General features: G+C 36.1%; 3 protein-coding genes across 4 annotated transcripts; 2 read left to right on the top strand and 1 right to left on the bottom strand.

Moving 5' to 3' along the window:
* Positions 1-1,202, bottom strand: LOC111492746. Of its 2 annotated transcripts, none has more exons than XM_023142181.1 (2): positions 1,089-1,202; positions 1-1,036 (listed from the first exon to the last, which is right to left on the bottom strand). In XM_023142181.1, the coding sequence occupies exon 2, from the start codon at positions 994-996 to the stop codon at positions 166-168; it is 831 nt and encodes a 276-aa protein (XP_022997949.1). In that variant the 5' UTR covers positions 997-1,036; positions 1,089-1,202; the 3' UTR covers positions 1-165. The 2 variants fall into 2 exon arrangements, with proteins under 2 accessions (XP_022997949.1, XP_022997950.1); XM_023142182.1 differs by having other exon boundaries at positions 1-1,065; positions 1,099-1,202.
* A 4,203-nt stretch (positions 1,203-5,405) lies between these two features.
* Positions 5,406-6,149, top strand: LOC111493249 (WUSCHEL-related homeobox 2-like). Its single transcript, XM_023142897.1, has 2 exons — positions 5,406-5,715; positions 5,818-6,149. Exons 1-2 carry the CDS (start codon positions 5,406-5,408, stop codon positions 6,147-6,149), a joined length of 642 nt encoding a protein of 213 aa, XP_022998665.1.
* Positions 6,150-6,891: 742 nt separating this feature from the next.
* On the top strand, positions 6,892-13,007 carry LOC111492864 (inner membrane protein PPF-1, chloroplastic). Its single transcript, XM_023142356.1, has 11 exons — positions 6,892-7,359; positions 7,662-7,772; positions 7,864-7,938; positions 8,070-8,130; positions 8,247-8,320; positions 8,416-8,520; positions 10,291-10,398; positions 10,485-10,588; positions 10,766-10,912; positions 10,987-11,113; positions 12,762-13,007. The coding sequence occupies exons 1-11, from the start codon at positions 7,018-7,020 to the stop codon at positions 12,867-12,869; spliced, it is 1,362 nt and encodes a 453-aa protein (XP_022998124.1). The 5' UTR covers positions 6,892-7,017; the 3' UTR covers positions 12,870-13,007.
* Positions 13,008-14,789: the final 1,782 nt, after the last annotated feature.

Raw genomic sequence — 14,789 nt, 5'->3', positions numbered from 1 at the left:
ATCAAAATTATATGCTAGAAGTTTAATCAAGGAAATTAAATAAAATCCACCATACTTGAATGTGATGGTAGCAATGCTGCTTCAAGAAACAAGAACAAGATCGTAATTAAAAAAACTTGGAACTATATATTTACAGACAAACAGGCAGATTATGAATCAATGAAGTTAAGAGAAGGGCGTGATTTTGTTGTTGGGAAGTGTTCGGAATTCTGGAGGGGAAGAAACCAGAGGAAGAACCTGGGAAGAACTTGAGGGCTTTCTCTGTTCGTTTTTGGTGTTTACGACCTCGCCTCTTTTTTGTGCTTCTTCCATTAATCTTCTGTACAGTTTCTCCTCTGCATCTCGGAGAAATTTGAACTTGGGAGGCGGCGAAGATCTCATCCTGTTCAGATTCTGCTCCAAGTCTGCTGAGGATTCGAAGAGCGGATTGAATTCATGGAGTTTGTAAGAATCTAAAGAGCAGAGAGGAGAAGCTTTCAATGGAGGAGAAGCGATTGGAGTGAAAAATGGAGTTTCAATGGCTGTGATTATATCGCTCAAGCTTCGATTTCTCGATCCTTTTCTACTTCTATCGCCTCTCGATTTCGCATCCTCAGATTCCAAATCTTCCCTGGTTTCCTCTTTGATTGTGAACAGAAATCTCGGTTGCCCTGCGAGATTGTAAATCGCCATCAGCTCAACGTCCTCGTCCTCTGCCTCATCGTGTTCATAGTCTTCCGCCGTGGTCTTCAACAACAAATCCTCCCCGCTGCCGAACTCAAGGTCCAATCCATGGCGATTCTCAAGGGGGTTTCTGGTAATTTCACGAGTGGAGTTAGTTTCAGAAGGAATGAAAGGAAACGGGCGGGCTTTGTTGTAGGCGTCCTGTTCAAGCTCTGTTGTATTGATTCTCCTGTTGTTCCGCCATAGAAGATAGTAAAGCTCTGCAACTATGCCCAAAAAGAGGAACCCCAGAGCCAGGCCTAAGCCGATATACAACCAAGGGAAAGAAGGCATTGGGAGATGAAATTTGGCATCCCCTCGAGTGGAAGAAGGAATCTGAAATTTGATCGCAGGGGAGAAGAATTCAGAGGGGTCAGGAAAGCGAGGAAGGAAAAAGAAGGAAGACTCCAACTACCCAGAAAGGATTGAAAATTTTGAAATTAATGGGAAATAGCGACCTGACGATTGTGTAAAACGAAGCAGTTGGGTGGGATTAAAGAGCCCTAAATTATAATAATTCTTTAAAAAATATTTAATATTATAATTTTAAATATGTCAATTTGAAATGAAGGGAGGTTTGGGCGGTTGAGTGTTTGATTGTGAGCGAGAGAACCGAAGAAGTGATATTGACTTGAGTGGTTTTATTCGGTTGGGGTTTAGTGGGGGGCCAGGCGTGGGGGCTAGGGTGAGCGTGATTAAGGCGTTGTAATTGGGACTTTTGTGGCGCTCATGGTTGGCCATGGAGGGCAGCTCACATGGGAGTTTGCAAAACGGCAAACGCTATATTCTTTCCCACTTCTTTTACTTATTAAATCTCTGTTCTAATCAATGCATAACGTGTTTTGTTCAATAACTATGTTCAATTGGAACTCAATATCTTGAATTCTACTTTGAGAGCATTCCTAAGTGACTAAAAAACATGTCCCCGCTCAAGTCTATGTGGGTATGCATTCTTTGGGAGAAACCCAATGGGACTTTCTCCTAGCTATATTGAGATGAAAGAGAGTAACATTCTAGGTGAACCCTCAACAATTGGTATTGTCTACTATGAAACTTGCACACTGACATCGAAGATGAACAAAAAGGTAATAGATCTATATTGGATTGCTATCGTGAAGAGTTCAAGTTGGGAAGTCAACCCTTCAAATCACCATTTTTAATTCACCTTCAATGAGCTTACCTCAATCTATTTCAAATAAGAGACTCTTAAGAAAAATACAGTAATGCTTGTGAAGCTTCAAGAAATAGCAAATAAAAGAAGAGAAATCACGAAACTCCAGTTTATCTGAGTTTGAGTTAGATGACCAATCCCTTCGATTGTCATGTCCTATTCAATTTAGATAAATTCACTTCTAACATCTTTGAAAGGAGAGAAGATTCAAAGAGGATATAACATTGTTTATGAAAATTTGTGCATCAACTTGAAAACATATGTTAATTAGGCAAGTAAATTGTTAATTGGTTTAAGATACAAATATTCTAAAAGATTGTATCAAACCATGGAAACTAATAAACCAACTCAATTTCACCATCAAACAAATCGATCGAACATTATCAAAGTCTCATATAGCTCATTATTTATTAGAATTATTTGCTCACATTTTCTAAAATATTTTTCTCAAACGTGATTCTGCTTGAACATACGCCATTATTGTCTGCAAAATCTGAATTTCACACGGATGACTTGTTCACTAGATTAGAACAAATAGCTCATAATCGCTATCCTGCTACGACAAGTGTGCAATTGGGATACTAAGCATGCATATCTATAGTTGTGTAGAATGTTGAGACGCTACAAAATTGAGCACGATGAATAGTAATTGTTTTATGGTTAAATGTGCAGGTTGCTTTTTTCAATAAACAGGATTTTCTGCATATAAGTAAACGACATATCTGATGAGAAGATGCATATTATAAAAGGTTGTGTCATGATGAAAGAATTAGCAATCCTTCCATTAAGTTAGTACAAAAATAGAGTTGGGAAGTTCATTTGTAGTAATTGGTTGATTCCTTAGTTATAGCAATTACTTGGAATACCTCAAAAACTAAACTTTGAAGCTTCACAAAACTAGTGAAGTATCTTTTTGAAAATAAGATGTCGTTTTTACCATATTTGTTGCATTGTGAGCTCGATCATGCAACTTATTATAGATTTTTCATGATATGGAATTGATTTTTAATGCAACAGATTCGTTGATGATGCAATAAGTAACGTTCTTAATTCTAACGACTTATAATTGTGGTCGTATTATGCGATTCGAATTTGGTTGTACTTTCTAAAAGATGAGAAAATGGTCATAAGCATGGATGAAGAATTGTATGAAATGAGATCCATGGTGTCTCACCAACTCAAATTTTGAGTACGAAACACTTGTAGAATTAGCCTAGAAACTACATAAATGCACCATTACTCTTATGAAAGATGTTAATAACGTGAGATATATTGTATTTCATAGGTATCTCTCTAGATATTGCTTCACTCTATCGAGTTTGAACTTTTAAAATATAGCATCTTTCGTAGCACGAAAATGCATTATAGCCATCGAAATTGATAATATTTATTAACATTTGGCTACTTTTTTTGTGGGCATTGTGAATTATATACAAGAATGGATCCCTTTGAAGACTAGGGGGACACACCAAGTTTTTGAACTTTCTTAATGTATATAGGCCTAATGCCTTTATCAACTCTTTAAATAAGAAGATCTTAATCATAAAATATGGTTTTTTTAATGAAAAAAATAAGAAATATGAAGAAGAATGTTGAGTTTAGCATAGTATTTTGGTCCCTAAACTATACTATCAAGATTGATCCTATATAATTTTATGGATTTTAGTGTTTATTATTTAACATCTTTCATTAATTTAACAAACAATAATAGTACTATACCTATTAAGAACATCATACAAAAGCTAAAAAGATACAACAAAAGCATTCGTCCAATGCTATTGAAAGATACTCAATATCGTTTTCTTATACAACATAGCTATATAGCTTAAAATCACAAAAAAGTTGGTCAATAATTTAACCATTCAAACATTTATTCTCCATAATGGTATAATAACTTTTATCATGGTTTTGTTTTGATTTCCTCCAAATATCTTATTTCAATGGAGACAGTATTTATGTGACTCCTCTCCTAATAATCGTCAACAATCCTCCCTCCGAACAAATTACATGATAGAACCTCCTTTGAGGCATATGGATGGAGCCCTGGAATAACCTCTTCTTAATCGAGAATCTACTCTTTCTTTAGAGTCCTCAAACAAAGTGCACTGTTTGTTTGACATTTGAGTCACTTTTGACTATACCTTCGAGACTCGCAATTTCTTTGTTCGACACTTGAAGATTCTATTGACATAGCTAAGTTAAAGAGCATGAGTCTGATATTATATTAGAAACCACAACTCCATCATAATTTTGTTTTAATTCCCCAAAAGAACTTATTCCAATGCAGATAGTATTCTTGAGCCCATTAATAAGATTCAAACCTAAAGCTTTGAAAAGGGTTACTAATATCCCAAGTGAAGTAGTAATTTTCAATAATTAGAGTCCATGATCTTAAAAAATAATGGTATCAAGAATTATTAAGCCAGCATTGCATGAGAGAGAGAGAGAGAGTGAGAGAGAGGGTATGGCCAAATAGAAGAGGTTAAGGGAGAGAGAGAGAGAGAGAAGGACGGCATGCAGAAGAAGAAAGAGAGAAGGAAGAAAGGAAGTTGAACCAATCTGCATCGTATTCGGTGCTGCGGAGAGTGGCTCAGAAAATAGAGCAGCAGGAGGCTGTGGGTGTGGGTGTGGGTGTTTTTAGTTTAACGAGGCGACGCCACCTGAATAGCACAACTAATCGCATTACTCAAATCAATTATTCATAAGTTTGTTACTGAAATTACACTGACATCACTCTTACAAAACTCAATCTCTATAAATCTAAACATAACCTTTCAACTTCTTCTAATATTATATACATATAAATGGAATCTGTGTATCCTTCTCTATTGCCTTAACACTTCAATTCCCAAAGCCTAGCCCTTACCTACACCTTACAACCCCCAACACCCTATCCGTCAAAAGCCTTTCCCTTCACCCCCTTCCCTCTTCAATGGCGTAACCTACTTGGCCTTTCCCTTCCTCTGTCATTCCCCAGATTTTATATCAATTCTCTCTTCCCTTCCCATTTCCTTTTTAATTCATTCCAACAAAACCCTTCTCTTTTTTTCTCATTAAACTTTTCATCTTACAATTCCTACATCTCATACTGTTATTCAAAGAAACAAAAGGAATAATTTGTGTTACAAATGGCCTACAATTGCTTTCTCTATTCCAGGGTAATTTCGTCTTTTCACTTACTCCTCACTCTAAACCCTAGACGGTGTCCCTCCCTCTACCCACCATGTTTTCAGAGATTTGGAGCGCCAAAAACGATACGCATGTCCTTATATCTCTCCCCATTCGTCCATATCACCCTCTACCTACACACCCCATTGGTTTACAATTTAACCCTTTTCACTTTTTTGTGTGGGTATTCAGAATGAGAGGCCAATTAAACCAAAAACCCAAAAAATAAAAATAAAGACTCTTCCTTTATTTTCTATATATATATATATATATATATGTATATAACCCATGCAGAATTACACCACAATTACACACAATTTTTCTTCTAACTTCAACCCTAATACAATTGAGATCATAAGGCAGCATGGAAGCCACGGCGGAGATAGGCGGAACTCCGGTGAGCTCACGGTGGAATCCGACGAAGGAACAGATAAGCATTTTGGAGAACTTGTATGAACAAGGCGTGAGAACGCCGAGTGCTGAGCAAATACAACAGATTACGAATCGGCTAAAGAGTTATGGGCATATTGAAGGCAAAAATGTGTTCTATTGGTTTCAAAATCACAAAGCAAGGCAAAGACAGAAGCAAAAGCAAGACCATACCGCCACTTTGGCTTATTTTAATCACTTTCTTCCTCTTCCACCTTTTGCTCCCCATTTTCCTTCCCCAAATGGTTGCTTTTTCCTTCTTTTTTTCCCCTTTGTTTCTATGGTTAAAAGGGTTTTTTTTTTTTTTTTTTTTGGCTAAATTTTCATTTTTTTTTTCTTATGAACAGTGGTTTGCAGCCCATACTACGTACATCAGAACAACGTCGGGGTTTATCCACACCAACAAAGTAATTCCACGACGAGGAGATCAAATAGTGAGAGAAGAAGCTGTACTAATAATCCCGGCTTTGGGTACCAATCATGTCAAACTGACAACCCCGCCACCCAAACTCTCCCTCTTTTTCCCACTCACCCAACTGGAGATTTACAAGTTGGACCGCCGCCGCCGTCGCCGCTTCCTCCGCAGGCGATGGCGTCGGCGTCGGCGTCGTCATCTTCTGGAATGTCTGCCGACGAGTCTTCTGGCGGCTGTCGAACTTACTTTGAATTTTTTCTGTAGGAAAAACGTGTTTGAAAAAAGGGAGGATTTTTATTTGTGGGGTTTATCATTTGAATTTTTTTTCTGATTTTAGAGTTTTTTTTTTTTTTTCTCTCTTGAATTTTGTTATTTCTTTTAGGGTAAATCAAGGAATATCCATTTTATTTACAGTTACACATATATTTGCTTAAATTTTAAAATAAAAATAAATGAAAACATGCATCATACTAATACTAATTCATTCATATATGTTACTTTTTTTTTTCAAAAACACGTTAAGAAGAAACTTGCAAGTTTACCACAATTCTCATAATGCGAAATAGTCAATTGTCACACATCGTACGTAATTTCAAGTTCAAATGTATCACTTACATGCACAAATGAAGATCAGCCTGAACTCATTTATGAGATTGTATTTAAAATAATGTAAGCATTATTGCATTATTACAAATTTTATAATTAATTAAAATTAGTTCAATAGGTTTTTATTGATATCATTAGATTTTCAAATTATTTAAAACTAATATAATAGTTTCTTTATATTTTTATTATGATTTAGTTTTTATTTTTATTTTTATTTTTAATCTCACTAAGTTTAATATAATAGAGTCATTTTCTATTATAATATAACGTAATTTAAATAAAATATAATTTTGTATTTAAAAAAAAAAAAGTTTTTTCTCCGCACGTATGGAAGAGTACAGCGTGGCACTCCCTCTTCGCCATTCCGATTGCAAAGTGGATAATTCGATTTGATTTCCGCACCTTCTTCCTCCTCCACTGGACTGCCAGCCCCTTTCGTCATCAACCATTTCTTCTCTCTCTCTCTCTCTCTCTCTCATGCGAAGCTGAATTTCTCTCTGGATTCCTTGCTGAATCTGACTCTTCCATGGCGAAAATCCTAATTTCATCTTCCCCCTTCGTTGGTTCTTCTCTTCCATCTCTCCCTCGCCATGGCCGTCTCCACACTCTTCCTCACCGGAGACACGTCCCCACCAGAGTCAATTTCAGCTTCCATGAACTTCCTCCCATCCATACCTTCGATTCCACCTTCAATTTTGACGCAATTGTTAGCAGGACCGAAGGCCTGCTCTACACACTTGCTGATGCAGCGGTTGCAGTGGATTCGACTGTTTCTGGTGGTGCCGCATCGAGTTCCGCTGATACCGCGGTGCAGAAGAACGGTGGATGGTTTGGATTTATCTCCGATGCCATGGAAGTCGTTCTTAAAGTAAGCTTATGCATATATAAAACTCGCCTTGTCTTTATTGATAAATTCCTTTCATATGAGCGCTTGTTAATTACTCTATTGTGGAAAAGAAAATCTGAGATGTATTTCATATGTCTTGAGTGTTGAATTGATAATTCAATTCATATGAGCGCTTCTTGGGGTATGGATGATATCAAGCAATATGCATAGAGGAACAATGAATCTGCTGTTACCTTTTTATGGCTCTTTCCAAAATGGTTATCTATTTTTCGATGTTGCTCTGTGTCTGGACGATGAAACCATGTCGAATAAAACTGTGTCAGGTGTTGAAGGATGGACTTTCGGCTGTGCATGTGCCATATGCATATGGGTTTGCAATTATTTTACTTACTATTATCGTTAAGGTTGCAACTTTTCCTCTCACCAAGCAACAGGTTAGTCGGTTTTTCCATGACAGTTGACAAGGGAATCCCTTATGTACTTACAAATTTCTCATAACGGGTAATGAATGCTTTGTGATTTAAGGTTGAGTCAACATTGGCTATGCAAAATCTTCAACCAAAGATTAAAGCCATCCAACAAAGATACGCTGGCAATCAGGTGAGGCATTTCTGTTCTTTATGGAAGCTAACGAACTTCTGAGTTCTGAGCTTGGATTGAGGGGTTTCCTCTCTTGTTTCAATTATAAAGTAATTGCTTCCATCTATCGTATTATTTTCTCTATTCTTAAGGAAAGAATACAACTTGAGACATCGCGGCTTTATAGACAAGCTGGAGTTAATCCTTTAGCAGGTACAAAGTACTCATGAGTCTGTTTTTTCTTTTTTCTCTGTTTTTTTTCTTTCATTGTTATAATCTTTCTTGATATCTATGCATACTTTGACCTCATTAGTATCCTGTTTCTGTAGGCTGTTTCCCAACTTTGGCCACCATACCAGTCTGGATTGGACTATATCAAGCCCTTTCGAATGTGGCAAATGAGGTAATTGAACTTCGCTTTGTATGGTTATTGATGATTATTTCGGTCACTTGGCACACAGTCTAATTTGTTATTTCTAATATGGCTAATTCTTGAAGGGATTATTCACAGAAGGTTTCTTTTGGATTCCTTCTCTTGGTGGACCAACTACTATTGCTGCTCGACAAAGTGGAGCGGGAATCTCTTGGTTGTTTCCTTTTGTGGTAAACTGAATTCCACGTTTTTGTTTGCTTATGTTGCCCGAATTATGTTTCTCTTTGGAACAGATTTTTTTGTAGTATAGGGTTATCTAACAGGTCTCACCCTTCTAAGCAGCTCTCAGTTTGTGGGGCTGGTTTTCACTTTCATCCGTCCAAGGACTAAACATTTGGTTTAGGACACCAATTTTTCCTTGGATTGACTTGTTGGTCTTTTTTCCATCTGTCGTGTCTTGTATGCCCCTCCCTTTGAGGCACTCATTGGTTTTTCTGTTGTAGAGGCTATAGAATTTTTGTGTAGGTTAAAGTTTTTTTTTTGTAAGAGTACGTTTAAAGACTTGGATCATGCTTTTTTTTTTTGTAGATATTAGTTTACGCTTTCAATTTCAGAGTTCTTTTTGGAGTCGCTTGGCATCTATTTGACTCATAACAAAGATTGTTGTTTAATGACAAAGTCTTGTTTCTCTCTTTGTTTTGGCACGAAGAAAGAGTTCTTGGGGTGCAAGTTCTTTGTTTTTGTAGTTTTATGAAGCATTTGGCTTGAGAGGAATAGAATAGATTTTAAAGTGTCGAGAGACTCTGGGTAGGTTGGTCCTTGGCAAGATAAAACGCATCTCTATGGACATCTTTTTCTCAGAACTTTTATGATTATCCGTAACACCCTTTTTTTAGGATGATCCCTTTTGCTGTATATTTATCTATGATATATAAGTTCCGTTATGGCTCCGTCTGGTTGGTTCTTTTGTTTATAGGCGTGTAAGTACTGTTTTGATTTTGATTGGTTTTTCCACTAAAAATGATTTCGTCCTCTTCACATTGATTACAAGTTTTTTAGTTCTCCTCTTCTTAAAAATACTTTTCGTTCAATAAAGTTGGTCTCTTCCATATATAAAATAATAATACTTCAAAAAAAATCAGTCCGCAGTTCTCTGCTTCATTCTTCTTTCTCTAAAGCAGTTCGAAAGTTCTATACAATTTCACCTTTAGCAGTATGCATGGATGAATATATCACTACAATGTGTCACGATGATAGGAATAGGGTCCTTTTTTCTCTGACATATTGTCATCATATTGGAACTCTAGTTGATGTCAACGACCAATGATATTAAGCTAATTATCATGAGTTGGCCTGAGACTATATTGAGCCAAATATCGACAATATGTGAGGCCCATATTTTGAATATGTAGTTTATACTTGTCAAGGGCAGTGGCTTAATAGAAAATCCTAAATCATTCTGTGGGCTGTACCCTTGCACCCCCAATAAGGTTAGTGTTGGTAGTAGAGGGATTGGGTCAATGGTTCGAGACTGAAGTGGATTTTCATCTCTTTGTCCATTCTTTCTAGTCTTTTTGTTTCCGTACCACAAAAATTTGAAATAGAGAAACCATATCCAAAAAAGGTCTAACCGTTGGAATAATAGTATCCTAAACATTTTGTTGCATCTCTTCGATATGGATACAGTAACGAGCAAGCACTAAGAAAAAGTCAGTCCTTCACCTTTGACCTTTTTTATTTACGTAAACTTTATAGGAGAGGAAAGGAGAGAAGAGTCGATTCATTAAATCAAAACCTTACCGAGGGAAAGAAGTAGAATCCCTGGGTAAATGATAATAATTCCAACATAAAATTCAATTTTTTCCACAATAAAAAGTTGTGCCATAAGCCTTTCAGTCTGGCCAAAAATTTGGTTTCTTTCAAACAAAAAATAAAAATCGAAATGATACTAATAGCAATTAAGAAAATCCTGCCTGAGTTTTGTATTTATTTATTTGCAGGATGGCCATCCACCATTGGGCTGGTCTGACACTGCAGCTTACCTTGTATTACCTGTTCTCCTTGTCGTATCTCAGTATGTATCAATGGAAATCATGAAGCCTCCCCAGGTGAAAACATATCTCAAGTTTATCTGCTGTTTAATCGACCATTTCAACTCTCTTTAAGCATTCTGAATTTGATTTGCTTTATTCAGACTGATGATCCAACACAAAAGAACACACTCCTTATTTTCAAGTTTCTTCCCCTCATGATCGGTTACTTCTCCTTGTCTGTTCCATCAGGGTTATCAATTTACTGGTTAGTTTCTTGTGATTGTTGTATTTTCTGAGTGTACATCTTCCTCTGTTGTGCTCGTATTGACATGCATTTGCTGAGACATCATAAGTGCCTATGTTTTCCTAAATTAGACATGCTACATCTATTATTCTTAGACAAACTGGCTGACATTAGCTAATAAATCATGTCATATGTTAGGTTCACCAACAATGTTCTCAGCACAGCTCAGCAAGTATGGTTACGCAAATTAGGAGGTGCAAAGCCTGTTGTAAATGAGGATGCTTCTGGAATCATAACAGCAGGACGTGCCAAACGAACGTCCGAATCAGAAAGAACGGGTGACAGGTAATTTTTAAACCGAAGAGGTTTATTGACATGCTTTATGTTTCCATTAATGACCAAAAGAAAGTGAAAAACAGATTTAAGCAGTTGAGGGAAGACGAGAAGAAGAATAAGTTAAGCAAGGCAGCTCGATCAGCAGAGATTCTGACTTTGGCTTCTGAGTCTGATAGTGAGGATGGGTACGATGAGGAGACATCAGAGAAGGTAATACTCAATGTTGAATGTTTTTTTTTTTTTTTTACTTGAAAGTATAAATCCCAAACAAACTTACTGCAACAATTACTGCGGGATTAAACATTTAGCTCTCTCTTTTGTTTGCCATACTGATACCTCTAAAGGGAGAGTATATATATATTATAGGAAACTGTCGAGACTTACATTAGAAACACATTGAAAAAAATTCCAATGGGTATTAATCCATAAAGAATCATAACTAAAATGGAAGTTGTCAAGAAAACACCAAAAAAGGCCCTATAGTGAGCCAGCTCCCACTCTTTTCAACTCTTTTACAAGTTAAGAAAATTTTCATTGGTTTTTTCTATCCAAATTTCTCAAAGGTCTCTTGATAGCAAACACAATACCTTCCCTTTTTTCTTGATACTGGGGCCGAGTGGAAGTAGGGTCAAACCTTGATAGAGGAGCACACCAACTAAAGTTTTAAAGTGTCCGAAAGGTGCCACCATAAGGATTGAGTGTGTGAGAAATGCAAGAGGTGATCTTGGCGTTCTAAGCTTCTAAGAGAAAAGGTCAGCAGTCAAGTGGAATGACCAGAAGGCTTCCCCTTAGAGGCGATAGAAATTTGCTAGTCTTTTTCTAAAGTTAGAAGCCATCCACGGGACTTGAAAAAAGGATAAAGAATAAGAATTTTGCAGATAAAACAGATTCCATCCAAACATAATTCTTCTGGGAAAAATGTGAGATCTCACGTCGATTGGAGAGGGGAGCTAGTGCCAGCGAGGACGTTGGCCCTCGAAGGGGTGGATTGTGAGATCCCACATCGATTGGAGAGGGGAACGAGTGACAGCGAGGACGCTGGGCCTTGAAAGGGGGTGAATTGTGAGATCCCACACCGGTTGGAGAGGGGAATGAAACATTTTTTTACAAGGATGTGTAAACTTCTCCCTAACAAACACGTTTTAAAAATCTTGAGGGGAAGCCAGCCCAAAGAGGACAACATCAACTAACGGTGGCTTCACTTGATTGGAGTTACATCCAGGAGCTAAACCTGGTGACTCAACGACCAAATCCCGTTGAGCTTAAGCATCCAAATCTTTAAGCTTCCAAAACGCCCAATGTTGGTCAATACTAATTCCTGCCATCAGTTTCCACCTAGAGAGAGGATTACATTCCATAGGTTAAGGCACAGTTTTCTCAACTCCATTTATAGATAATTTAAGTAAAATCACCTATATCTTTAAATGTACTTTGAAATATAAAATTTCAGTCACAGGATCAGACATCAACATAACCATGACATATTAAATGTCGAGTTCCTCAATCTAATCCAACACGATTATTTTCTTCTAACGTGATCCTTCCTCAGCCAATAATATACAGCTCGATTTGTTTCAAGTGTTGGTATTGGATTATAAATTGTATGGTTTGATTCAACGGTGCAGTATAAATGGTTATGCAAGTAAAAGGTCAAATACATCGTTTATACATGGTTTATGGTTTGAATTGCAGATATGATGAATTTTCTAGTGCATGGTATGATAATCCTATTAAGATCATTGCTTTCTTTGTAGTATGGCTTGATCATTAATTTATATGATAACTGATGGCTGGGTGGTATGATCATTATGCCGATTGATTAGGCTTTGATCAAAAACTAATTGGAAGTGTTTAGCAGGGTGAAAACAGTCTGGAAGAGGCATATGCGTCAAGTGCAGACAAAGACATCCCAACCTATAATCGACAAAAGAGAAGCAAGCGATCAAAGAGGAAACGTGCAGTATGAAAGTTATATACTAATATATTTGTAGGCAATTTTGAGCCGTGTATATGTTGACACATCGCGACGTAGTTAAAACATAGTGATGACCACTATTTCTTATGGCTAATTCGTTTTTCAATATAGTGCAGATAAATTCAACTAGTTTTCTTTTTGGTTAAACCATCCTGCAACGTTTTGACAGATCCAGAGTAGCAATGAGAAATTATTGCATTTAACAAGGTTAAATGAAAGCAGCCGGATGAATCGCCCTCTTGAATTGGTTGAAGCTTTTTCAGGTGAATCACCCATCTTGATTTATAATGTTTTGATACCAAAATCTTTCTGAATTGTTGTGTGGTTTGAGAATGAGACTTCTCAATGATCATGATGTTTCTAAAGCTATTAATTGAGATAACTATGCCACTTTTCATAGTACATAGCTGCAGCCATGTGGGGGAAGGGAATGAGCTTAAAATCACCCCTTTCTTGAAAAAAAAAAAATAGTACAAATGGGTTATAGATTCTCGGATGAGACTAAGCAATCATCAACTATTCCGACGCACCCTAATCTATATTGGGATATCTTTGATTGATTGCTTACTCTTCATTATGATTAGTAAGATGGGTAAAAGGAGGAATTCCTATCCCTTCATTGTGATTTTGATTAATCGAGCATTACATCCTCCGATCTTAGATTTTGATTTTAAAAATATAATGTTATTAGTATATTAAGTAGCATGTTAAATGGGCTCCCAAGGGGTGATTTTAGGTGGACAACACAAGAGAGTGGATCTACTAGATAAATAAACATAGACGCAGACAAAAACTTGATGAGACAAAGGTGAAATACATTTTAAAAAATATTACACTAGGCTTTTATTTTACATAATCAACCAATTTTTTTCATGCATGCATTGCCATATTATGTTAAATTGTAACTCTTAGCTCATTATTGTCATATTAACAATCAAATGATGATGTTAACGATAATATATTGTAATCAACAAAATCTAGAGGTAATGAACACAATCTTCCCTCTCAAGATTCAAATTTATAATTCATCAAGATAATTACTTTAAAAACATAAAGAAAGCGTGGCATAGTTCTCATCCATTATGGAAACTTTCAAGTATTGCTTTCTCCTTTTTCATTTTTTTTTGCTCAAAACCTATGAGCCATGATTGTATGTCATTTTATGACCATTGTTTGTAAAAATCATAAGAAGAAGAAATGGATATACGACATGATATGATACCGACCCATTTTATTCAAAGTTAATTGTTTTTTTACATTTCTCTTTAAAGCATTTAAGGGAAGATATTTTAGTCATCTTGTTTTAAGTGATGATTTAACATCAAAATAGGGTTTCATTTTTACTCTATTATTCGGATTCGTTTGAAGAATAATCTGAAGAGACTTTATCCGAATTTATTTATGCACCCAAATAGTTTACTCAAGTCTCATCCATTATAGTATCTTATGATGCTATACACCTTTTTCCAAAATGAAATTTCGATATCATAAATTTTATTAAAAATTTGTTCAAATGTATTAGAGTTAGATTGTTCTGAGTTCAATTTTGACTTCAAATGTAACATGTGCTTCAAAGCAAAATCTAAAATTTTATGGTTTAAACTCGAATCGAACCATGAAATCTTATGAAAAATGATTCTCAATTATCTAATCCCTTGCATATGCCACCAAAAATCCTTTTTTTTTTTTTTTTTTTTTTTTTTTTTTTTTTTTTTTTTTTTTTTTTTTTTTTTTTTTTTTTTTTTTTTTTTTTTTTTGTACATAAAATTTAGAGATGACGGATATGAACAACAAACCTTACGATATCATCTATTTTGAGCTTAAGCCCTCGTGGTTTTACTTTTGAGATCTCAAAAGACCTCTTACCAATAGAGATAGTGTTGTTTACTTATATACTCTGCTCTTCCCCTT

This window comes from Cucurbita maxima, unplaced genomic scaffold (genome assembly GCF_002738345.1).
Source record: "Cucurbita maxima cultivar Rimu unplaced genomic scaffold, Cmax_1.0 Cma_Scf00018, whole genome shotgun sequence".
Classification (NCBI taxonomy): domain Eukaryota; kingdom Viridiplantae; phylum Streptophyta; class Magnoliopsida; order Cucurbitales; family Cucurbitaceae; genus Cucurbita; species Cucurbita maxima.
Note: the sequence above shows the minus strand (reverse complement) of the source record. Positions and strands in the feature narration are given on the sequence as shown.

What these genes read in the sequence shown, in the direction of transcription:
- LOC111492746 (XM_023142181.1), bottom strand. Translation starts at nt 996, where the DNA reads ATGCCTTCTTTCCCTTGGTTGTATATCGGCTTAGGCCTGGCTCTGGGG.
- LOC111493249 (XM_023142897.1), top strand. Translation starts at nt 5,406, where the DNA reads ATGGAAGCCACGGCGGAGATAGGCGGAACTCCGGTGAGCTCACGGTGG. An exon ending in CCATTTTCCTTCCCCAAATG is followed by an intron (nt 5,716 to 5,817) that starts GTTGCTTTTTCC and finishes TCTTATGAACAG; the next exon opens with TGGTTTGCAGCCCATACTAC.
- LOC111492864 (XM_023142356.1), top strand. Translation starts at nt 7,018, where the DNA reads ATGGCGAAAATCCTAATTTCATCTTCCCCCTTCGTTGGTTCTTCTCTT. An exon ending in TTTCGAATGTGGCAAATGAG is followed by an intron (nt 8,321 to 8,415) that starts GTAATTGAACTT and finishes TAATTCTTGAAG; the next exon opens with GGATTATTCACAGAAGGTTT. An exon ending in AAATCATGAAGCCTCCCCAG is followed by an intron (nt 10,399 to 10,484) that starts GTGAAAACATAT and finishes TGCTTTATTCAG; the next exon opens with ACTGATGATCCAACACAAAA.